Source organism: Camelus ferus, chromosome 12 (genome assembly GCF_009834535.1).
Source record: "Camelus ferus isolate YT-003-E chromosome 12, BCGSAC_Cfer_1.0, whole genome shotgun sequence".
Classification (NCBI taxonomy): Eukaryota; Metazoa; Chordata; class Mammalia; order Artiodactyla; family Camelidae; genus Camelus; species Camelus ferus.
In genome coordinates, this window is record NC_045707.1 from 60,515,063 (window position 1) to 60,542,068 (window position 27,006).

Sequence of the window (27,006 nt, forward strand, 5' to 3'; positions counted from 1 at the left end):
AAATGTCAAAATAGGATAACCCTGAATTCACCTCCTCACAAGGACATGCCCAAATTACAACTACTTACAGAGCAACTGTCTATGAGCATGATCTGCAGATTAGCAAAACAGATTTTCCATAACTAAAGAAAAAAAGAAGGAACTACGAGACAGGTAAGAGGGGCAGAGACATGATATAATTGGGGCTTAAACCCCCAAGGTGAGTGATCCACAAATAGAAGGAATATCACAATCGTAGAGGTCCTTCCCAAAGAAGAAGGGATGAGCCTCAGCCCACCAGCCCAGGGGTCCTGCATGAGGAGAAAAAGCCCCCAGAACATCCAACTTGGAAAATCAGAAGACCCTATGTGCAGAAGAGCTGGAGGGCTATAAGAAACAGAGACTGTTCTTAAACGGCACTGGAAAAATATCACATGCTCCAAGTCCCAGCACAAAGAGGCCGTGTTTTGAAACAAGTCTGGTACAGATCCACTTGCTGATCTTGGAGAGTCCTCTGGAGAAGCAGGAGGCAAATAAGAGACTCCCTGGGGATACAGAAGCTGAGGGCAGCCATCTAGAGGAATTCCTTCCACCCAGATAATACCATGGCTGGCAAGCACCATTTCAGAATTTTCCCTCTAGTCTATTAGCACTGGGGACCTCGCCCCACTAGCTGGGCAGCACTAGCCTCAAGCACTGCACCCCCACCCCCCGAGGTCACCCTAACAGCCAATCAACCAGCATGATATACTACATTAACAAATTGAAGAATAAAAACCATCTGGTTACTTTAGTAGGTACATAAAAAGCTTCTGACAAAATTCAACATCATTTATGATAAAAACTCTCAACAAAGTGGGTAGAGAGGAAACACACCTCAACATAATAAAGACTGTATATAACAAACCCACAGCTGACATCATGCTCGATGGTGAAAAGCTGAAAGCATTTCCTCTAAGATCAGGAACAAGATAAGGATGCCCATTCTTGCCACTTTTTTTCAACACAGTATTGCAAGTCCTAGCCACAGAAATGAGACAAGAGAAAGAAATAAAAGGAATCCACATTGGAAGGAAAGAAGTAAAACTCTCACTGTTTGCAGATGACATGACACTATATAGAGAAAACTCTAAAGACACCACCAAAAAACTATTAGAACTAATAAGTGAATTCAGTAAAGTTGCAGGATAGTTACAATAAATTCATAAACAAAGCTCTGTTGTTTCTATACACTAACAAAAACTATGATAAAGAGAAATTAAGAAAACAATCCCATTTACAAGTGCATCAAAAAAATACAACACCTAGGAATATATCTAACTAAAATATATCTAACTAAAGAGGTTGTACTCTGAAAAGTGTAAGACTTGATGAAAGAAACTGAAGATGACATACAAATGGAAAGCCATACCCTTCTCATGGATTGGAAGAAGACTGTTAAAGTGACCATATTACCCAAGGCAATCTACAGATTCAGTGTGGTTCCTATCAAAATGCCAATGGCATTTTTCACAGAACCACAAGAAATTCTACAGTTTGTATGGAAACACAAAAGACTGAATAGTCACACCAATCTTGAGAAAGAAGAACACAGCTGAAGTATCACATGCCCTGATTTCAAACTATACTGCAAAGGTACAATAATCAAAACAGTATGATACTGGCACAAAAACAGACATACACAATGGAAGAGAACAGAGCTCAGAAAGAAACCCATACTTACACAATCAATCTACAACAAAGGAGGCAAGAATATAAAATGAAGGAAAAAAAGAACCTTTTCCTTAAATGGTGTTGGAAAAACTGGACAGCTACATATAAAAGAATCAAACTGGACTAGTTTCCCAGAAACCATAAAACTCCTAGAAGAATACATAGGCAGTATGCTCTCTGACATTGGTCTTAGCAATATTTTGGGGGGCCTTTCTCCTCAGGCAAGGGAAACAAAATCCAAAATAAACAAATGGGATTGCATGAAACTAGTTTTTCCACAGTAAAGGAAACTAACACCAACAACAAAAAATGGGGAAAAAAAGAAAAGGCAGCCCACTAAATGGGAAGAGGTATTTGCAAATGATGCATCTGATAAGGGGTTGATAGCCACACAACTCAACATCACACACACACACACAAAAGCCCAAAAAACAAAAGACAACCCAATTAAAAAGTGGGCAGAAGAACTGAATAGACATTTTTTTAAAGAACACATACAGCCGCATAAACAGATGCGTAACACCATTAATAATCAGAGAAATGCAAATCAAAACCACAATAAGATGCCACCTCACACCTGTCAGAATGGCTATCATCAAAAAGACAAGAAATAACAAATGTTGGCGAGGATATGAAGGGAATCCTTGCACTGTTGGTAGAACTGTAAATTGGTACAGCCACCATAGAAAACAGTATGGAAAGTCCTTAAAAAATTAAAATTAGAACTATCACATGACCCCACAATTTCACCTCTAGGTATTCATGCAAAGAAAACAAAAAGACTAATTTAAAAAAATATGTACACCTCAACGTTCACTGCCATAGTATTTACAAAGCCAAGATACAGAAGCAACTTATGTGACCACTGATAGATGAATGGATACAGAAGATGTGACCTATATTATATATACAATGAAATATTACTTAGCATTACAAAGGAAATCTTGCCATCTGTGACAACCTGAATGGATCTAGAGGTATTATGCTAGGTGAAATAAGAGAAAGACAAATACCATATGATCTCACTTACATATGATCTCACTTACATGAGGAATCTAAAGAAACCAAACAGACAAAACAAAAACAGACTCAGAATCACAGAGAACAAATAGGTGGTTGCCAGAGGGGAGAAGATTGGGGTGGGGCGGGGGATATGTGAAGAGGATTAAGAGGTACAAACTTCCAGTTATAAAATAAATAAGACATAGGATGTAATTTACAGCATAAGGAATATAGTCAATATTTTAATAAGTTTGTATAGGGACAAACGGTTACTAGACTTAATGTGGTGATCATTTCATAATGTACACAAATGTCAAATTACTACATAGTACCTCTGCAACTGAAATAATATTGTATGCAACTATAATTCAATTTAAAAAGTTATGTTTACACTATACCACAATCTATCAGATGTGCAATAGCATTTTGTCTAAAAAAATAATGTACACACTTTAATTAAAAAATACTTTATTGCTAAAAAATGCTAACCATCATCTAGATGATCCTTTAGTAAGTCATAATCTTTTTGCTGGTGGTGGGTCTGAAATATTACAAGAATTACCAAAATGTGACATGGAGACACAAAGTGAACAAATGCTGTTGGAAAAATGGCACCAACAGACTTGCTTAATGCAGGGTTGCTACAAACCTTCAATTTGTAAAAAAGTGAAGTATCTGTGAAATGCAATAAAACGAGGTATGCCTGTAGTTTTCCTTTTTGTACTATCTTCATCTGGTTTTGGTATCAGGGTAACATATATCATTTCCATGCTGTTACTTGCCTACATAAGCAACTTGTCAATATTCTTGTATATGAAGTGAGTTTCTTACAGACGGTATATGGTTGAGTCTCATTTTATAATCAACAGTGCCAATATCTGTCTTTTAACTGGTATATTTAGATCATTTAAATTATTGATATGTTACGGTTTAAATCCAAAATTTTATTTTTTATTTTCCATTTGTTCTATGTTTTTGCTTATTTTCTTTTTCCTGCCTTCTTGTGGGTTACTGAAAGGCTTTTTAGAATTCTATTTTATCTAGTGTTTTTGAGTCTCTTTGTATAGCTTTTTTAGTAGTTACTCTTAAGTATTATATAAACATAAACAATACTACAGTGTACCGGTGTCATCATTTATCAATTCAAGTGAAGTGTGGAAATCTCACCTTCTTTTATGTTCCTCTGCTCTTCCCTGCTTATATCATAAATTGTCTCATATATGTTCCCTACATACACTTAGATCCACCACATCAAACTGTATTACAATTTTTGCTTCAACTATCAAGCATAATTTGGAAGATGTAGGATGAGAAGGAAAGTATACTACATTAACCTATAATTTTGTTTACCATGATCTTATGTTCTAAGATTCTTTTCTATAATTTCCCATCTGTTTAGAGAACTTCTCTTAGTCATTTTTTTTAGGGTAGGTCTGCTGGCCACAAATTCTCCTAGTTTTCCTTTATCTGAAAATGTGTTGAATTCTCCTTCATTCATGAAAGATATTTTCACTGGATACAGGATTCTGAGTTGACAATTCTTTCCATTCAGCACTCGAAAAATGGGACAGTTCCTTCTGCCTCTATGGTTTCTGATGAGAAATCCACTGTTGTTTTAAATAGTTTTACCCCTACTGGTAAGGAGATTTCAAGATTTTTATTTTTCAGTCTTTAGTTTCCAGAAGTTTGACTATGATTCCGTGATTTGGATTTCTTTGAGTTTATATTCTGCTTAAGGTTTGTTCCACTTCTTAATCTGCAGGTTTGTATTCTGCCAAATTAGGGTTTGGTGGGGGGGGGGGGGTTAGCCACTGTATCTTTGAGTACTTTTCCAGCCCCATTTTCTTTCTCCTCTTCTTCTGGAACTCCAATCATATCCATGTTAAGATATTCTGTTATTAACCACAGGTCCCTGAGGCTCTGTTCTTTCCCTTCCCACCCCCAGCTTATTTCCTTTTGTTGTTCAAATGGATAATTTTTATTGTTCTATCTTCAAGGTCATTGATTCTTTCCTCTGTCCTTTCTCTTCTGTTGAGTACATCCATTGAGTCTTTCTTGTTTTGGTTTTAAAATTTCCATTTGGTTCTTCTTTATATCCTATTTCTGTATCTCTATTCCTGTGCTGAACCTCTATTTTTCACTTGTTTTTCAAGCATGCTCATAATTACTCACTGAGGCTTTTCATGATGGTTGTTTTAAAATCTTTTTGTCAGATAATTCTGACAACTTTTGTCATCATGTTGGCATCTACTGATTATCCTTTCATTCAGTCAGATCTTCTTGCTTCTTGGTATGATGAATGATTTTCACTTGAAACCCAGACATTTTGGGTATTATGAAACACTGGATCTCATTTAAACCTTTTCTTTTAGGTGGATTCCACTGACATAGGCAGGGGGAGGGAAGTGAGGCAGCTTCTCATTATTGCTAGGCGAGGTGGAAGTCCAGGATCCCAAGTTGGCCTCCACTGACACCTGAGGAGGGGTTTTCTTATTACTGATGGGCAAAAGTGGGACTTCCAGCTCTCCACTATACCTGTACTGGTACCTTCCTGGCTAGGAGGGTTAGAGTGCCTCATTACTTTTTCCTATGTGGTCTTCACTGATACAGCAGGGGATGGGAGCTCATTAACACCCAGTGGGGATGAAAGTCTCAACTCTCTACTCCACCTTCTCTGTCACCACGCCAGGAGAGAAGTTAGGACACATCGTTACAGTCTGGTAAGGGTGGAGGTCTGGGCCTTCACTGGTGTGAATCAGAGTGAGGCCACAGTTTTTTCCACTGTGCTTGGCTACAGTTCAAAGTTATTTTTAAAAGTTTTTGTCTTGCTAAATAAGCTGCCTCCTTTATGGTCCTTTGAAAAAGCGGTCTTTTGCTGGGACCTTTTTTGTCTGTACACATTCATGATTCTAGGTTGTTGGCTTTGTCAGCTCCTCTTCTGGGAAATATCAGGCAAAAAAAGAAAATGCAGGGAACTCACCAGCATGTCATTCTTTGGGTCCTGAGCTCCCTACCTGCTCTGCCTTCTTCTCTACATCTTCCAGAGTCTTCTTATATTTGTTTTGTATATAATGTCCAGGATTTTTGTTTGTACTTAGTGGGAAGGAATAGGGAAAAATACATCCACTCCATCTTTCCAGATTTACTTTCACATAATCAATTAACAGCATTAAAGAGTAATATATCTGAAATTTCTACTGTTAACAAAAGGGACTGTAGGTTTTTTAATGTTGGGAAATACTAATTTAGAGATTTCCTTTTAACTTACTAGTAAGAAACACTTATGTAACCATAAATCCACCTAAAATCTTTTAACCTTAGAAACTGAAAAGCTTTTAAAATAGTTTTCTAAGATCAAGATCCCCTCAATTTCTGCCTATTATCACTGTCCAAAAATAATTTTCTTCCTTTAGGGATGACTTATTTTTAGTAAAATGCTATTGAGTCCAAGGCATCATTATTTTCTTGTTTTGTTTTAAATACAGAACATATTTCACAGACTAGCAAATCAAGTCATGTTCATGATTTAAATTTTTCTAATGTGAGATGGAAAGAGAATAGTCTACAAAAAGACAAATACTTAATTTCAAAAGCCTCCAGACATCATATATTTTTATCTAGTGACCTTTTTAAAATGCATGTTTAAAATTACTAACAGCAAAAAACAAAACCAAAAAAATCAGGAATACTCAAACTTTTGAACTGATTACAATAATATACAAATGTTAATAAAATTGTGCTTAACTTTTTAATGAGGTTCTCTTTTAAAAAAGAAACCATATCCAAACTCATAAACCTAATATACAGTTCATTATCACTATACTAAATAACTTTATACATTTATAAACATCTAGAATTTACAAAGTAAATATATTTAAAAATACCCTTTAGCATATTTATACTACGCAAAATAAAAGCATAAATAAAGATTATGAGACTTTCCAAACTAATATAAGACAGTTATTTAGTAGCCTCATTATTATGAGACATAAGCCATTTTTTACTCTGCTGAGCAAAACTGCTCTAAATTTGAGAGGACAGAGCAACATCAAACTAACTGAATAACCACTTTTAAAAGACATCGTATCTAATAGAAATGAAAGTGTTGACATGGAAGAAATGCTCCTTATTCTCAGATATGGAGCTGAAAATAGGCAAGTTTATAAACTATAATTCTGATTCTTCTGCTGTCTAAGAAACAGACGAATGAATTTTTCAGCTCATTAAGGGAGTCTGAACTCTACAAATAAATGAGGCGTGCTTTCAAGTCTGTTTCCCTTTATCCAAAATTTATCATTTTGTTCTGGGAACAGACAGATCAATGTTAACTTTATACAAAAAGTATTACCACTAGAACAGTCTGAATAAGACACATAAGATATACAAGGCTTAATGTTATTTAAGTTGTTGATTACTGACAAGTTAGCAAATATCTTGTCAATTGTTTAAGTACACAAAAAAATTGTCAATCACCTAATCTTTCCTTTTTTAAGGAAATAAAATTTTAAGAAATATAGACCCCCTCTTTTTGGAAAATGTTCTTAGTTCTGAAATTATACAATTAGGCAACTGAACCAACAGTCATACAGTTTAGAACTGAAGGTTCTATGGAAGATCTAAAATGAGCTTTCTATAGAGAAGTGAATAAGATTCTCTCTCTAATAAAAGTTATAACATATCAAAAAAGAATGGAAACTTAATTATAGCTAGAGTTGTGAGTAGTTTAAAAATATGTAATAGGGCTAAGATTTTTCACAATTTATTACTACACTAACAAACACACTCACATAGAAAAAACTTTTATTATCTATTACTTAACAGAGGCCAGTTGAATTAATGAATTAAAGTTTATGTTAGTAGTTTACAGAGATTTAAACAAGTTCACAAATATCCATCCTTAAACTTTGCTATCTATCTTCATTTACTCTGGGTGAAATATTATTTTAAAGATTACATTGGTCAATGCCAATGTTAAAGGCTGTAAATACTCATGCTGAGAAAGTATGCCTATGGTGGGGACGGTAACAGTTCAATGGCAGAACTCAGGATTAGCAGGCACGAGGTCCTGGGTTCAATCCAGAGGGAGGGAGGGAAGGAGGAAGGAACGATACTTAAAAAAGAAAGTATGCCTATGGATCTTACTTAAAAAGACTACATATTGAAAATCTTCAGTCACGAATTTACCTTATCAGCTTTGAGCTTTCTAAGGAAAGATGGATTGTCATATCCTTTTGCTTGCCTTGCTTCTTGCAAATGGTTGATCATCCACACGTTTTTTCTCTGCTTTGCCAAATCAAGTGCTGATTCGCCCTGATAATATAAGCAGGAGAAATTCACATTTTAAAAAATGAAAGAGAAAACAGAATATTTGTTACTCACTTTTAAAGCACTTCCATAAAAATAAACTGACTGCAGTATTAATTCATTAACACTGTTTTCATTTGGCAAAGTCAAATTTACTTTTGACTTTACAAATTACTAAAAGACTCTAAATAATGTATTACTTATTACGCTTTCCCATTCAAGGTACGATCAGAAAATGTATTTACTCATCTTATTCTATAGTTTCTGTTTTTGCTTGCATTTTTACTTATATTAGAGAGTAAATCAAAAAGTAGGTTTTTTTGGCACCTGCTGGATCAGAGGCTATCACTCACTTTATAAGTTATTTCATATTCTTTAAGAGTTTCATTAGTAATAATTATTGCTACAAACCATCCTGCTATAATAATAAACTGTTAGGAATCTCTCAGCTTAATTTCAGTAATGACAGAAGTCTGAAGGAGAGAACATGGAAGAAAAAGAAAGGGCAACCTCCTCTTCTACTACTGCTTTACTGTCATTCTTGATCATGTTAAATTCATTCAATCATCTAGAAATCTCCAGAGAGAACAAGAGCAGTAACAACAAATAGTTAAACTCATATTACAGACTTGTAGCTCCCTTCAACCTCAAAAAAAAAAAAAAAGAATGCAAGGAGTATAATGAATAGAACTAAAATGCTTTGAAGGAAATAAGCAACAAGAAATAAGCACCCCCAATTCTAGATCTATGCTTCTTTATTCCTTTATTAATTTAAAATCCTATTTCTCCTTTTGCAAGTTAGTCAGATACCTACATTTCTATTCTGTTTAATATTGTCCACTATTTATCTACCTCTTTAAATAGAAAAGTGAAATGAAAATTGCCAAAATTCAAGACTGTATGGATATTCAAAATTACTTAAAGAAAAAATACTGAAATTTTATTTTTAAAAACAAGATGAAAATTAAGAAATGAGCCTTGGGTGCCTTACTTATGAGGAATAATTACTTATCAAGTATGATGTACAGTTTATTTAATTACAGAAAAACAATGAAAAATAAAAAGAACCAAACAAAAAAATAAACACACCACTACCATCAAAGGCAACAACAATAACAACACAACAATAAAAACAAAAAGCCTAACCAATCCTTTAATAAAAAGATCAACAGTATTAGATAAGAAATGGGCTAATCAAGGTGAGTTTCCCACAAATAAGGATATTTGCTTTAAAATATCTCCTACCTAGTCCACAATTCTATCACCTAGGTTGTCAGAACCAGCTAATTAATCCAAACTATAAAGATTACCTGAATAAAAGCAATCCCTTGGGTAACAACTCCCAGAGAATATCCTGCAGTTGCCTCGGTCCAGCTGAGCATCCCTTCCACTAGAGGGCCATGTGACACCTAAGGATTGCCTAGATAAAAAGATGGAGGGAGCTTTAAGAAATCTTTGAACTACTCCTCTAGTCATCTGACTACTTTTGCATAGTTCTTTTATTCAGCTGGTAAAATAAACAAGCAATTAATTTAAAGAATTATACTAAAACCAGGGTTCCAAATCAGGTCTATATCTGATCACTCCATGTGTCACCAAAATAGTAAGTGGTAATAACAACAATAATAACAACAAGAATCATGGAGTATTTAGAGACTGTGTAACTAATTGGCAGTAAGAGAAACTCTTCAAGGGTTTTGGTGAGATAAACATTATGGAAGGTGGAGGGTGGAAGATCACCTTTTTCTATGTAAAGCAGAATTTCATTATGAAAACTAAGGAAAATTCTTCCTTGGAGACCGTTTAGGTCAGGTACTTAAGAGGTAATGAAAACTATTTTCTGAAAACAGTTTCTTACCTCTTTTCAAGAAACCATATAAGAGTCGTTCAATATATTAATTAACAAAGATCAGCAATTTTATATTTTGTATAAGCTATAAATTAATTGTTCTCCCCAAACTCAGTTCATCTAAATTTATCTGTATAAACAAAAACATGTGCGGGGGGGGGGGTAAAATACTTTTTTTTAATTCACAAAGGAGATGCTATCCTGAAGAAAGATTACTGCATAAGTCATTTTTCTTAAAATCTCAGTATCCTAAATCATTTTTCCCCTCTACTGTTATTACTTAAGATTTCAATTTATTCTATGCAACTATTATCTAGGGCCATGGTCTTTACACTCTTTTGAGTCATGTCTGATGAAAGCCATTGACTCTCTCCCCAGAAAAGCGCTGGTACTTTTTTTTAATAACAATTTCAGGAGTCCAGGGACCCACCCCCTAACCAAAATCCACTGGTGGGTCCTAGATTAAGAATCTCTAATCTAAGGTTTACGGCCATTCCTGATCCTTCAAAGGATCAAAGTAGCCATTTTAACCTACCATCTAATAGTAACTGTCTCCAAAATAAGTTCTATCTTATTTTGATAAAAGAATCCTTTGTTTATGCATTAAAGTAATTGAATCCCTTACTCAAATAACTAATTTACAAGGATAAATATCTAGCTAATATAAAGACTGATTTCTAAGAAACTTAACCTTAATTTTACTTGGGAAATAACTATTTTAGAAGAAATAGGATCAATCAATCGTTATATAACTATTATAACATAAAGTATAATTTTTCATATTCTTTGAAGAATGTAACTTTTACTAGCAAGTAAAGCCATATCCAGATTCACAGGCTACGTCTTTCTTGGTATGATTCATGATTATCAACGAGACTTTCTTAAGACTTAAAATGAAAAACAGAAAAATATATAACTATAAATCAACTTTATCTGTCAAATTCCAGGACAAACAATCCAGGTTGTTGTTTTTAATTAATCAATTTTTCATTTCAAAATGTGCAGCAATTTAAGTTTACTTAATTAGCCTTACATTCCACATAGCTAAAAGGTACCACCTCAACTCACATATGACTAAGACAGACCAATTCCTACTGCCTTCATCTCAAAAAGTCTGTTTCCTTCAGATCTTCACAACCTCCATATATATCACAAGACATTCAGTTATTCAAACCAAAACCTAAATCATCAATTTTTTTCTTTCACCCTAATCTACCTTTTCATTTCTACTCTAAACTATCATTTCCAAATCCATTCATTTCTCTCCATCCCTGCTCCTACAACTGTATAGGCTAAACTAACATCATCAGTTGCCTGCTTTAAGAGTCTAACTGATCTTCCTCTATCCCTTCCATTTTCTTAATTATTCAATGTATCTCTATATACCAAAGTAATCTTTTTAACATATTTAAAACACAAAGATTATGTAACCATTCTACATAAATTCTTCCAACTGTTTCTCATGACTGAGAATACAATTAAAGCTCCTTATCATGGCCTTGTATGATCCGGTACCTGCCTCTCTTAGTGACTCACTGCTTGGTGCAGGCTGTCATTTCTGCATCCCTAACGTGGCAAGCGTACTCCTGGCCTTGGGTCTTGCACTTGCAGGTTCCTCTACATGGAAAGTTTTTTCCCACATATCTTTGCAGAACTGATCCTTTATCAGACAAGTCTCAAAGCAAATGTCATCTCCTCAGAGGCATTTACAATCACTCTCACCTGATGTGGCCCCCCTTAGCCCTCATCACAACCACATTTGCCTGTGTATGTGTTTTTAATTTACTTATTGTCTATTTCCTCAATACAATGTAAATTCTGGGAGAGTAAGGATTTCATCTATCTTAAACACTGACTTCTCAGCATAAAACAAGTTATTTGTTGAATGAACAAATGGTTTCTACTAAAAGGTGGTAACTAGACTTCAGCTTATTAGGAATGCCAGATTCCAGTAGAAAAGGCATTTGATACTTATTTCATCCTTTTAATTACATAAGAAGTCCATTTTAAAACAAAAATCTACTTTTTTCACCAGTGTGGTTAAAAAGATTATTTTTATTCTAAAAGTATAAATGTTCCCTGAGCAACTGAAGCAACTCCTTAGACTTTATTTTCTTTAAAAATAATGTCACTCCAAATAAGTCAGACAGAGAAAGGCAAATACCATACCTCACTTACATGTGGACTCTAAAAACAAAACAAAACAAAAAATCAAGTTCACAGATATACAGAACAGACTGGTGGCTGGCAGAGGTACCGGGCTGGGGGGGTGGGGACATGGGTGAAAGGGGCCAAAGGTACAAACTCCCAGCTCTAAAGTAAGTCAGTCATGAAGATGTAATGTACAGCATGGCAGCTACAGTTAATCACACTGCATTGCATATCCAGAAGTTGCTAGGAGTTAATCTTCAAGGTTCATATCACAAGAAAAAAGAAAACTTTGTGACTGTATATGATGACAGATGTTGACTGGATTTGTGACGGTGGTCATTCTGCAATGTGTAGGCGTCAAATCATTATTTTGTACACCTAAACTCACATAATGTCATATGTCAATTGTACCTCAGTAAAATTTTTTTGAAAAATAATGTTACTCCAGAGCTACCAGGGAATTACACTTAAAATAACTTATTTTTCTAATGGCCAACCTTGACTATATTTGTCAGATAAAATTAAAACACTAATAAAAAGAAACTGACAAAAAATACATGAATTTAAATAAAAGTTCTATAGGTATAATAATTAGCTGAATTATTTGGCACTGTAGATTCTGGAAGGTAGTCACATGCACTGTACTAGTTAGCTAGTTAACTACATTCTGATTTATGCCATCCTGGTACCAAGTAATTGATGTGCTGAACCTATAAAACATTAAAAATAAAAGGTTCAAGCCATTTAAATCATTTGAAATATTTCTATTCTTACCATTACCTTTTTTTGAAATTCATTATAGATTATTTCTTTTACTAAGACTAATCAACCCAATCAAAAAATGGGCAGAAAATCTAAATAGACATCTATCCAACGACATCCAGATGACCAACAGGCACATGAAAATATGCTCAACATCATTAATTGTTGGAGAAATACAAATCAAAACTACATTGAGGTCTCACCTCATACCAGTCAGAATGGTCATCATTAAAAAGTCCACAAATGATAGTGGAGAGGGTGTGGGGAAAAAGGAACCCTCCTACACTGTTGGTGGGAATGTAAACTGGTGCAGCCACTATGGAGGACAGTATGGAGGTTCCTCAAAAAACTAAAAATAAAGAGTGGAAGGTACAGCTCAAGTGGTAGAGCGCATGCTTAGTATGCCTGAGGTTCTGGGTTCAATCCCCAGTACCTTCTCTAAAAATAAATAAATAAGCCTAATTACCTCCCTCTACCAAAAAAGAAAAGCCATCAAAAACTAAAAATAAAGTTACCATATGATCCAGCAATCCCACTCCTGGGCATATATCCAGAGAAAAATATAATTCAAAAAGACACATGCACCCCAATGTTCACAGCAGCACTGTTTACAATAGCCAAGACATGGAAACAACCTAAATGTCCATTGACAGATGACTGGATAAAGAAGCTGTGGTATATTTATACAATGTAATACTACTAGCCATAAAAAAGAATAAAATAATGCCATTTGCAGTAACATGGATAGACCTGGAGTTCATCATTCTAAGGGAAGTAAGCCAGAAAGAGTAAGGAAAATGCCATATGATATTGCGTATGTGGAATCTAAAAAAAGGGACACAAATGAACTTACTTACAAAACAGAAACAAACTCACAGACACAGAGAATAAAATAATTATGATTACCAGGACATAAAAGGGGTGGGAAGGAAATCTGCACAGCTTGGGGAGAGATGTAAATGTTAGGTATATTGACTGTGGTGGTGGTTTCATAGGTGTATATGTCTATCAAAATCCATCAAATTGTACATCTGAAATATGTATAGTTTACTGTATGGAAATTATATGACAAGAAAGTTGCTTAAACTTAAAAAAAATTTTTTAAAAAGACTAATCAAAAGTTTATACAATGGTTAATGTGCAGTGCCAAGTTGAAAAGGCATTAAATTTACAAACCACACCTCAAATACCTAAAGGTCATGATCAAAAAGAAGTTATCTAAATTTTATATGCATTGAAAAGATATTTTCAATAAATATCTTCCAATAAATAAACGCTCTGAAAATATTCACTATTAGTTTAAATTCCAGAACAGTGTGGTCATCTTGTCATAATTCTGACATTACTACAACTTCAATACACTGATATGGCTCTTGGCAAAATCTTGGAGACTCACTATTTGCCATAAGTTCCAGTTTTTCAAAACTAAACTCTAAATACTTGAAATGCATTCCTAGGGTATGATCACTTTAGGAATGGCTATCTAGTAGCCAAGAGAAGAAAAATAACACTCTAAAGCAATCCAGATAATAAAATATAAGGTAACCTCATTAATTTTTTTCTTAGGGGGATACTGATCAGGTTTAATCAATCTCCTCTTTTCTTATCCTTTAGGCCTTGGGGTCAACCTGATTTACTAATCACAGTATTATGAACTTTTCAGAGCTTTCTACTTAGAACATTTAGAAAAGCAAAAGTGTCTCTATAATTTCAGAAGTGGCAGAGAGGTATGCCAGCACAGTCATGAAAACTAGCTTAGAGGTAAAGCTCAAGACCACACAAATCTCCATTCAGTCAATAAATATTTAGAATGCCCAGCACATGTCAGGCTACGGTAACTGAGGCAAGCTGACTTTCCTCTTTCCAACATTTACTGGCAGGTATTAGACCATTCTGATCACACTGGGTAGAGAGAAGAAGATTTAAAATTTTAAAAAAGAAAGAAAGATAACATATGGTTTTCTCAATTTCTTACAGTTTTCAATAAGATATTTGATATTTACTTTTAACTAAATATTTTTAATTAGACTCATTTCTAAAAATTGGCTATAATCTTAAATAAATCAGGCTCCATATAACTAGTCTAAGCTATTTGATATTTACTTTAAATATTTTTAGTTAGATTAATTTCTAAAAATTTGTTACAATCTTAAATAAATTAGGCCCCATATAACCAGTCTAAGCTATTTTATTTCAGTAGTTTAACCTTTTCTTCTCAGAGTAATCAAATAGAGAAAGAACTATTCATTGCAACCTAAACAGATGCCCTGATCCAGCAGGAGATAACCTACTTTTTGATTGCCATTTTAGATCATTATGTGGCTCGAACCCTTTTCATATTTAATTAGCACATATCCTTTGGAAATTTAAGAAGCATGACTCAGAAAATACTACGGTTTATAGTCAAATTAAAGAACATCTGTCAATGGGCACAAAGTTATTTATGAATGCACGTTATTAAAAGATGTTATTTAAAAGTTTAAAGTCATTTCACAGAGTCTGGTGCTGAAAGACATGGTGAATCCCAAAATTTTAAAAATGAGAATAGTAATCAAAATTTAAGTTTATCAATAGAATTTTCTTGCAAGTATTCATAAGATGTCCACAAACTTCTATATGCTCAGAGTATAAATGTTAATTGTGCTTTGCTCTTACATAATTTTGTATACTTTTTTGGCATACACTTCCTGGATCAGTCCAGCATTTGCGGGGGAGGGGTACTCCTATAAACATCATAAAGGTGTTTATCAAGGTCTTGATCTTTAAAAAAATAAGACAACAAATAGCTAAGTCAAAGAATTTGTAAAAGCTACTAAGCATACTGTGGTTTAAATATAAATTTGGGATTCTTTTTAATGATCTTCTTAAAGAAACCAGAAAATGATTCTATTTCCCTATAAAAATAGAGATTATATAACTTCCAAAAGTGAGTAAGAATTCACTAATGAAAAGGTCACCAAAATCTAAAAATTACTTTAATACTAAAAGATGAAAGTAAATAAATCAGTCTTTCAAAACAAATTCTTGCACGGAAGCAAAGGGTTGGGTTTAAGTAAGAAGCTTCTGCCATCTTTTGACTGTGAAAAAAAAAAACCCCTAAGTTTTATTAAGGAATTCCCATCTTAGTAACCACACTGCACATTGTGTAATTAATATAGGACATTTTTACCTTGACATTCTGGGCATCAACATTAGCTCCAGCTTCCAGAAGAAGACTAATGACTGTGGTATTCCCTGCTAGTACTGCCCAGTGCAGAGCAGTGTTTTTGTGATACTTGTCACCAAGGTTAACTGAAACATTGAATGTTAAAAGCAATCTAGTTGGATCCACACTGAAAAGGAAAAAAAAACACAACAACAACAACAACCCTAATTTCAATTATAGAAATCATTACAGATACTAAACTGATTGTGGTTGCATTCCATCTTGGAACACTTCTATTCTAACCTATAGTCAACAAGTTTACAATCAGTAATAGGACAATATTTTAATATGAAGTATCGAGTCTGTGCGACACCATGTAACTTCAGATAGTTCGGAGAGAGTACACTTGGTCCTGACATTTACTATTTTTCATCCAGTGATTAAGGTCACTGATGTCTACATAATTAAACAATTAAAATTTTAAATATAAGTCTAGGTTGTGCCGAAGTCATTTAAGGCAACTTAGTAATTAAAACGCTAAACTTGCCAATATGCGAATCATGTTAAAAATCAGTTACTTTTTAAAAAGAAGGTAACATTTTCTTCTATCCTTGGAGACTGTTAAAAGACGAATAGCTTAAGAATACTACAATTACCAAGGTAAATGTAAACATAGAGACTCAAAACATCCAAAAGGGTAATTTATGTTACATACTATGCACTCATAATTAAGAACTTTAAATATTAGCAAGTATAACATTAAACTGCTTTTTTTAATCACTTATTTTACATTTTATTATGCTGAAAATGGTTGAATAAGTATTTAAATGGTTACATACCTATGTGTTCTATAAGCTGCCCACATTAAAGGCGTCATCCCATTCTGATCCATCATATCTACATCCTGATAGAGAAAAAAGAAAAAGTCAGACAGTAAAAACTTCTAAGTTCCTACCAAATTCACTTAGAAAAATATAATTCACATATCACAGGAGAAGCCAATATAACAATCAAAGGTGATTTATAAAACTATATCTTTCCTAAGTTTAAAGTAAAACGATATCACTAAGTATTTTAATTAATATGTATATAAACATCTAATTTACATATACTGAATGTGTTTAATTACACTTAATTAACATATTTATAGTTTTCCTTTTTTAAACTTCACTCAGCCTTTCAATGTTGTCATCTAGAGATCTTGACCTACTCTTCATCTTTCACTCACAAAGGAAAGATTAAATTATTTAAGTCTCTGAAAAACTTATTTTACTAATTCATGATATAATAAAACCCTGTTTATTCCCAGGCCTTTCAAAACAAAGAATAAATTATAAAATTTCAATAAAAATTTCAATTTTAATGAACTCAAAAAGTCTGTCTACTTTTTATCACTATGCATGAATATTTTTAGAATTAACTAATTCTGCAAAGTTTGTGGTAAAAAAGCAACGTGATCAAGCAATTATCTGCCTTATTCCCCATCGTTTTCACCTTTTTTAGCTCATTATTTTTGTTTTTACTTACACATCTTTAAAATAAGATACTTGGAATTGCTACTTTTTGATTTTTTCAGTTTTAGGTATTATCCTAAGTATGGCATATCCTCATTAAGCAAAATGACAATTTCTCTCTTTCCTCTCACTACCCCATCAAAATATGCACCTTTCTTATTCTTGACTCTCAAGAGATCTACTGTAATTCTGGTTCTATAAATATTTGATATTTATATTATCATAAATATATATGAATACCATTCCCAACAAAATTATGTAGTAAACCATTATTTTCCCCTCCTACCCAACTTTTTGCTTTCCGTGGTACTTTTCTCTCTCTTTTGCAGTTTTTTTTTTTTTTAAAGCAAATTAGAATTAAAACTACCACCTATTCAACCAAAACTCTTCCCAGGTTAGACAAATCACCTTTCAAGACATGCTGATGTATTAGGGATTCTATCAGTTTCACTTCCCTAAAATTCTCTCTTCTGACTCACTCCAATCTGGACTGATTCTCCTATGTGCCTAAGTTATCTGTCCCATTAACTAGAAAAGAAGTTCTTTGAGGATCAAAATTAAATTCATCTTTATACTCTCAGTGCCCAACAGGATAGATAATGAAAAACCATTTGTTAAATGACAAGACATGTTTATCTATCTACCTTTCTAGGTTTGGGAAAGGCACAGATAGACTTTAGAATAAGATAGACATGGTTTTGAATTCCTAGATCCACCAGTTTAGTTAATAACTGTAAGGCTGCCAAAATTAATTCTCTGAGTCTCAGCTTTCTTATCTAAAAATGTTAATACAAATACTGTCTTCATAAGATCTTTCTGATGATTAAATGGAATAATGTGTGTAAAGCAACCTAGTCTAGAGCCTGGAACAGGACATTCAATACGTATTAAGTTTCCTCTTCTTCCCTTCCCCACCTCCCATTCCTATGGATTATTAAACCAGCAGTCCTAATCCAAGTTACATTACCCAATTCACCAGTCAGTGGAGAGAGGACAGAGTTATAGTGAGTACACTGCAAAACATTTCATAACTCTATATAGCAGTTCCCTGTAAGGCATCTTTACAGATGGGAATATGTCTCAATATGAACATTATCCAAGCGTATTGGGGCAGAAAGAGCTGAGAACCACTACTTTAGACAAGTGGCAACACATATCCTAAGATGTCACTAGTTTTAGTCCCTCTCATGAATATTACAATCAAATGTTATGCCTTATCCATTACAAATCTATTTCTAAACTTCTATTAAGTGTTGTTGGAAACATGTAACTCACTCAATATTTACATTATACATGTTTATTCTTTTTCCAAAAAAAAAATCTTCTCTGAAAAAAATGGTAAACTTCCTTGTTTCTTATATGAGAGTTAAGTAATGAAACTTATTTTACTTCCTTTACTGCTCTGGTTTCAAGAAAGCTCAATTAAATTTGATGTCCAATTAAAACAAACATGTAAATTCTTATGTTTAAATTTCTTCCTTTTTAGTTGTGAGTCTTTTCATATCCTTTTTAAAAAGTGATAGTATTAAAATATTAACAAACAAAATAAAAATTAAAAATTATGCCACATCTCTAGAGTACTAAAAGAAAAATGAAATTCAACCTTTTCTCTCTTTGGATCAGGATTTAAAACTTGGTACTTCTTTTCCAAGTTCAGCCTGGACGTATGAGTATTCTCTATTAGGAAGAATTAACAAGCCCAGATCAAAAGCTTATGGGAATTCCATGATCAACAGGGCTCCATAACTTAGCATTTTCCCCTTTTTCTCCTGAAAATCATCCAAAAGAATTGGTAGTGAGCACTGAATATATTTAACAGTGTAACTAAAAAGAAACTATTGTGAAGAATAGAATGACAAACTAAATGAAAATCTTATATGCCCTAAGAATGTAAATTTGATAAAATTAACAACAAATGAGGGGGGTGGGAAAAGGCTGAAAAGAAAGTATAATGAGTGTCTAATCTGCAAGAGCTATGAGTCAAAGGATATTACTTAAAGTTGAAAAGTCAAGTGACAGAAATGTAGTTATATATCAGAACAAAGTTTATACTAAGAAAAACAGTATTATGGACTAATGTCAGTGTTAAGACAGGGAAGAGAAAGAAGTTAAAAATACACTGATTTTATTACTGCTTATAACTGGGAACTAATCAGAACTAATAAAATTTGAACAAACATCTGACTGAAGTGAGAGAGAAAAGGATAACCGTGTGACTAAGGAAAGAATTTACCAAGCAGAAGGGAAGAGCCAGCACAAAGGCCTTAAGACAACAGCACACCAGAGCTGTTCAACGACCAGCCAGAAGACTGGTGTGGTTCAGCACAGCGAGTGAGAGGGAGATGACAGAAGATGAGATGGAGACGTATCCAGAGCCGGATCACACATGATTCTGTAAGCCACAGGACGACTTTGGACCGCATTTAAAGTATGATATAAAGCACATTAGAGCAGTTTTCTTTTACTGCTCTAAAGTGCTTTTAGTGGTAGTATTTTAGCACATATATTGAAAAAATTCTAGAAAAATATATACTAAACTGTTAAAGAAAGTGTTCTCAATAGAGGGAGGAGGTAAGGGAAGAGGTGGGATTTCACTCTCTAAGTCATACTTTGCTACTATGTTTGAATATTTAACAGTAAGCATGTGTTACTTCCGTAAGCAGGAAAAAAAACTTACTCCTGAAAAAGAAAGCCAATTATCTGTCAGACATGTATTAACACTACCATGCACTTACTGTACAAAAAGAACTGTGACAGAATTTCTGCTCTTTAAGAATTTTATGGCCTACATACTATGCCAGAGTTCAAATGATTACTGAAACATCCAAATTCCAAAATCAATAAGCTAACAAAAAGAGTCAAAACTTTACACTTTTCTTACCTAGTTAAAAACTAGAAGAAAAAAGTGAATGTATATTGTAAACTTAATATCTGCACTAGAGAAGGCCACTAAAGACGATGTCATGTGCAACAACGCCATCTACTGCTGCAACCTCCAGTCCAGAATGAACTGTGGGAGAACAAAGATGATCCCCTGGGGTAGTTGGTCTCCAAAGATAGCTTCCAATAAACTTCACCTTCCAGTGTTCATACCCTTGTGTTCCCACAGTGAACATGGGCTGGACCTGTTACTTGCTTTAACTGACAGAATGGAGCAGAAATGTGGCTGTGCCAGTTCAAGACCTTAAAAAAGTCAGATGTCTGCTTTTGTTCTTTTGGGAACTCTGAGCAACCATGTAAGAAGTTTGGTTTCCATGCTAGAGAGAACACATGGAGGGGAGTCGTGGAGAAGTTCCGAGACTGCATGGAGAAAAACAGAGAGGGCTAGCTGTCCCAATAAGCCAACTGAGCCCAGCCTTTTAGCCCTTCTTATCAAGGTACAAGGTATGCAAGCATCCTCCAGTCCAGTCAAGCCCCCAGATGACTGCAGCCCCCAGCCATTATCACAAGAACCACCACCCAATCAAGCTCAGTCAACCTAGAGACTCATGAAAGATAATGGCTCCTACTGTTCTAAAGCCATTAGACTTAGGGGGCAGTATATTAACACAGTAATAGAAAATAAACTCCTCCTTCCAGAAATTAACCAGCCTATGCCTCTTTTCCTTAGCAATAGTGCACAACACCCACTGGAGCACTGCCAACAATAAACACTTTAAAGGATTCATAATAAATACTATTCAAATTCTAAATCTAATTATTTTAAATTAAAATAACAAATATGTGCTAATAGCAATGAATTAAAATCATCTATCTTACTCTTATGATGAGATCCTTAGCTATAAAACTAATGTTTAAGTACAACCAGAGAAAACTCGTGAAAGACAAATTGAGTGACATTACTTTTAACAAAATACGTTTATTACAAAGATATGGTACGCATAAACTAACAATATTTAATGTGATTATAGTCACTACATATTAAGGAAGAATCAGGAAGAAACACTTAAATTATGAGAATTTTTCTGCCATGTAAAAAAGCAGTGTTTTACACAGCAGGAACTGAGAAAATGATCTTAAGGCATTTATCTCCCTCAAGAGGGACTTAATATAGAAAATAACCAGTAATATGTTTAAAAAAGTTTAAATGAATTCAGATGATATAGTCAAAAGACGTGATTAAGGGAAGCAAAAAGATACCTAAATTTTCTCTTACTTTCTAGCATTCATCTCTATCACTCTTAGAAATAAAAAAACCAACTTAATGGATTATTATCTGGATCATGACTGTTTTTCGTATTTTTATGTTAACTATATTAAATAATTCAATAGCAAACTACCTATCTATTTATTTATTCTCTTCACCCAGTAGAAAGTACTATTTAAATATCACCAGGTTGTTATACTTGTTAACACCAATGATATTAGGTAGTTAAGAATATCTGATTCAAATCTACACCACTGTGATTTTTTTACCTGTCCTTTTGCTATGAGATAAGCAACAATTGAGGTATGTCCAAACTGAGCAGCCAGATGAATACAGCTACATCCTTCTCCATCAATTAACGAAGGGTCTGCACCATATTTCATTAGTTGCACAACCATAGATAGATGGCCTTGTCTAAAGCATAAAAGAATAAACACTTAAATATGTTTTTTTAAACTTCTCTGAAAAGAAGTTTAAAAAAAAATGAAAAAGATTTTAAAATGGTGGAAGAATTACAAAAGTCTTATTTCACATTATTTCAAAATAGACATACATCAAGGTACATTTAGGATATTATGTTCTTAAGTCTTAATTGGCATAAAAGTCTGAAAATTTATAGATACTCATAACTTCTTTAAATATGTAATAAATAGTTATTATACTCTAGTAATCCTGTTCCAATATGACCTTAATTGTCCCATGAACTTGATACTTCTTTTGCTGTAATACATATAGGCTGAAAAAGTATTCCCAAAGCTTAATCCCATTTTCTAACTAACCAGATTAATATCAGCCTAGTTAATTCCTTAAGGACACTTTGGAAAATAAACTTTGCTTCCAATGCAGGTAACAGTGGACAGCAATACATTTTAGTACATTATTGATATTAACTACTGGCATAACAAGTTCTCCCATTCATTTTAGCATATCATTTAAAGGGGGAAAAAATAGTTGTTTAGTTATAGGCTATTAAAGGAACCAAAGGAAAAAAAAATCCAGAAGCAAATTTAAACCTTGTGGCCCAGTGCAATGGAGTTGAATTTAGGTCTCCTCCGAGTTGATCCACAATAGCACCTTTCGAAATATAGTATCTATAAGACAAAATTTTAAATACTTCAGATAGTTTTCATTTTCAATTTTAAGAAATATGTGAAAAATAAAGAAATAAATGTTTTTCATTTTAGACCTCATGCTAGACAATAAATGGTCTTCAGTGAGTTTTAAAAATATATTTAGTAGGATATTATATCAAATACATCACTCTTTTGTTCCAGAAGTAAACAGAAAATAATTTTTTTAAGTTACAAAAAATAATAGCAATACCAAATAACAATCACATAAAAAAAGAAGGCAGTCAAAGAACCACAAAGATTTGGATGAGACAGCAGCAGTAGATAGAATTTTGGAATCAGAACCTTATAGAGTATGCCAGACCCTTGGTAGAAGCTCAGCTTTTTAAGCTCAGCTTTACTTACCTCAAAGATTACTACGGGTTAAATAAAACAGCATATGAAAAATAATTTCATAAATGTAAAGTGTAACATAAAGGCTCTTTATGGCACCCTATTTGTTATGCTTTTGAAGCTGTGTTGCTTTAAAAAGAAAGAGCAACCTTGTTGCTTACTACATTAATGTCATAACATCTTGATAACCTCTAAAATGAACAGGACCTAGTTGCTTATATAATGTTTGCTTTGGGACTGATCGATGTAATGAATCTTGAATACAATGATTTCAAAGCACCTGATGTCAAATGTCTGATGTATGTGTATAACTGAGGCTCTTAAACTATTCTGATTACTGCCTTAAATCATGAATGCATTCACTCTTAATGCTCATCGTTCTAAACATTTAATATAGTCATACTTACAAGCTTGATTCAGAAATTTTCTGCTTTATATAAGTATTTGTTAAAACGGTACTTTTAAAGCATTATGCAATGAAGGGCCCAACTCCACTCTACCATATGGAATAGTATGAAGTAACTAAAATATTTCCAGACTAAAATATTTCAAGTCCAGAATATCAGACAATAGTTTGAACACAAACATTTAAATATTCCTAAATTGCTTCTTAAGGCATCCAGTAGACATCATATAATAGTTAAAAAATGTTTTTTTGAGCCCAAAGAGCAGTATAGCACAGCAAAAGAACAGTTTTAATAGGAAATATTTTCTTAAAAATTCCAATTGGAATGTTTTTTAAAGCAATTTCATTACCTTCTTTATAGTTAAAATATCTGTTCCTGAGAGTTATTTTTATTCACCTTTCAAATCCTTGCTAGGACTACGGCAATAAGTGATTTCCACTAGTTCTAAAGAACAACTTTTTTCCACAAGGATAGGGGAACTTTTTTTCTGCATGCTAAAAAATAACTCCTACCACCTTTTCATTGTAAGCTTTTCAAAGAGAAGTGTTATATTTTTATAACACATTATTTTTTGTAGCTTGAAGACCCTAGCTGAAAACTACAAAACTCTGAGAAGATCATATAATTCTTATTTTTAAACTCAAACCTCCTTGTAATACTGTAAGGTTATTATCAAGAAATGTTCTTGCAGGTACTAATGATCTGTAGATTTTGAGGAGGAATTATCCATGAACAAGAGATATCAACAATTATTTGAAAATTAAAAGCAAATAGGTAACACTCAGATGTCTCTAGAGGGGGACACTAATGAGAAGCAAACCAGAATATGTTATAAAACCCTAGAAAGGCTACGGGATTAAAGGCAATAGTCACGTCCAAAGAAAGTAATAAGAAACTGGACTATAAACAGAAATACTGGTTCAAAGTCTATATAAATTGCTGAAAAATTGTTGTTTTCTAAGTTACATTCTTAATGAAAGTGAGTATTTATTTAGCATCACAACAGGCATTTCAGTGACATGGAAGCAATCAAGCAGCTGACAGTGCTAGACAAGTATTCTTTGTGTATTATAATCTTAAAAAGTGACTACACAAATAATTCAAACTCTTAAAGTGCAGGCTCACTCTTGTGTCTCTAAGTTTCACTGTATGATTGTAATTTCTGGCTTATGTCGATTTTAACAATCAACCATTCAGTATTTGCCAAAAGGTGTATTAAGTGCATCTAACAGAGAAGTTTGAGACTCAGGGAATTAAATCACGGAATCATATGAGACACTGTACTGAAAATCTAACGATGAAAGTCTACAGGCTGAACAGACATTTGGGAAGTTCCTGTTGTGACTTCCAATCAGCTCTGTTATGTCTTCCCTGAATATGAGTGGTCAAATATGACCAAATAATTGAGGAAAGCTTCAAACTGAAGGAGATCAAAATAAACTGAAGAAGCCCAAAATAAACAGATAATATATAGAGATGAAAAACTTAAAAAACAAAAGTTCTAATTAATAACCTCCAAACAATAAGAGAAGATAATATATTCATGACATAAGAATAAAGTATTTTTTAAAAGGAATGGGGGGGCAGAGATCAAGAAAGAATGCTTTGAAATTGAAAATGTAACAGATAAAATTAGAAATTCAAAAGGATTAGAAGATAAATTAAGAAAATCTCCTCAAAGTACAATAGCTATAAAAGGCAGTTGAAATAAAGATAAGAAAAAGAAAGAATCAATCTGGTTGACCCCAATATCTGACAAATAAAAGTTCCTGAAAGAAAAAACAGAGAAAACTGAAAGTGAGGCAGTCTTGGGGGCACAACACAAGCATACTTCCCTAAACTAAAAAGGCAAGTTTTCAGGTTAAAAGTGGCTACTTAATGGTCATAACCTGAACTTAAAATAAATAAATAAAAAGAACCATAGCAATACACAGTAATGTAAACTTCCACAAAGTCGGGGATCAGGAAAAAAAACGTATATGCTGGTTGCCAGGGAAGAAGAATAAGCCATACACAGTGTGTTCTCATAAATTATAAGCTCTGTATTTTTAAACAAAGCCTCATATTTGTTTTTTTTTTAACTGAAGTATAGTCAGTTTACAATGTTGTGTCAATTTCTGATGTATGTATTTGTTATGAAAGCCTTGACTTGAAATCAAACTGAATCAGAGACTACGAGCATTATTAGCTGTTGTTAATGAAGAATCCTGAGGTAACAGGGGACTGCCGAAGACAAGAGCCTGGGCCAGTCCTTTCTATTTTACTACATTAGGGTAGAAATCTAAGAACAGCTGAAAGACTTCCACTCGAAAACACTAGGAATATAAACAATCCAGGCTGGGTGAAGGTCTCTTCCTTTCTAAATTATACTGACTTTATATCTTAAAATCATGAAAGTGATGGAATTACTTTGCTTGCAATAAGTTCTTTTAATACATCCTGAGAGAACATAACTATCAGAAGAGACACTTCTCCATGGGTCTCTGGAGCTCCCATACGTCTTGCTGAGTACATGAGAAGACTGCAAGGTCCTGACCACTCTGTACATAGGCCATTTCTGAGAGATGTGTTTGCATCAAGCCACCCTGAGAGATGAGGTAACTTCTCCCTCTGGGACAAAGAGCAACCTTGCTTTCCATATACTATAAAAGCAAAGAATATCTAACTGTGTGTACTGCATCCAACTGGACCATTATCAAGACACTCCCATAGGATGTAGGGAGCAAGAGGGATTTACACAAATATGATATTCATGCTATTTGCTGTGCTATGAAGAATAAAGTCCTTTGTCTCTACCTGAGTCATGTATCTTCTGCCAGCATCCATGAAATAGTAATACACTACAGCTTTTAAATAGGGTGTAATTCTAGACTCAAAAGTAATTGACTATACTTCAATAAACAAAACAAAAAAGAAGTAAAAATTAACCTTGAGGCTATAAATACCAGTTATTATTAAAAACTGCATTTACTCACCATTGTTTGTTTTAGGGAAGTAAATTGCTAGACTATGTATTGTAAGAAATGAAGTTTACCACCCAGAAGATATAATATACGCAGACACTGTAATTATTAACTTACTCTATAATTACTGACTTTATTCTGTAACCGTACTTGTCCATAAGTGATGGAACAAACTGTAAGGCAGGCAACGAATGTCAAGACTTTTTGTCTGTATTTCTCACTTCAGAGTTCCTTGTTTATTTTTAAACACAAGACAAATGTGATCTTTCTGATCAACAGAATGAGATCAAACGTGTCTCAACTGTAACACTTGAAACAACAACAAAAAGAAATGCTTTAAAATTCTGAGAAAATCAATTTTAATCTAGAAGTGTATGCTCAGCCAAACAACAAATAAGGTGTGAGGGCAGAAGAGAAAGTAACTTCAAAACATTTACCTCCCAAGTTCTTTCTCTTGGAAAGTTATCAGAAAATGTGTGCTACTAAAACAAGGAGTAAACCAACAGAGACAAAAACGTGAGATCCAGGAAACTGAGACCAACACTGGAACAAAGGGATTTCCCAGAATGAATGCAAAGGTAAATCTCAAGACAATGACTGTATGTCG

The 27,006-nt window shown here is 33.6% G+C and overlaps 1 protein-coding gene across 4 annotated transcripts in view; it reads right to left on the reverse strand.

Annotated features, from left to right (window-relative positions):
* The window catches only part of ZDHHC17 (zinc finger DHHC-type palmitoyltransferase 17), a 138,798-nt gene that overhangs the window by 24,280 nt on the left and 87,512 nt on the right, over positions 1-27,006 (reverse strand). For all 4 annotated transcript variants that reach the window (XM_032493732.1, XM_014564694.2, XM_014564695.2 and 1 more), the window contains 5 exons: positions 22,580-22,657; positions 21,836-21,980; positions 16,745-16,809; positions 15,930-16,092; positions 7,879-8,004 (listed from right to left, as the gene is read on the reverse strand). In XM_032493732.1, the coding sequence (XP_032349623.1) occupies positions 7,879-8,004; positions 15,930-16,092; positions 16,745-16,809; positions 21,836-21,980; positions 22,580-22,657 (577 nt within the window). The remainder of the gene's footprint in view (positions 1-7,878; positions 8,005-15,929; positions 16,093-16,744; positions 16,810-21,835; positions 21,981-22,579; positions 22,658-27,006) is intronic.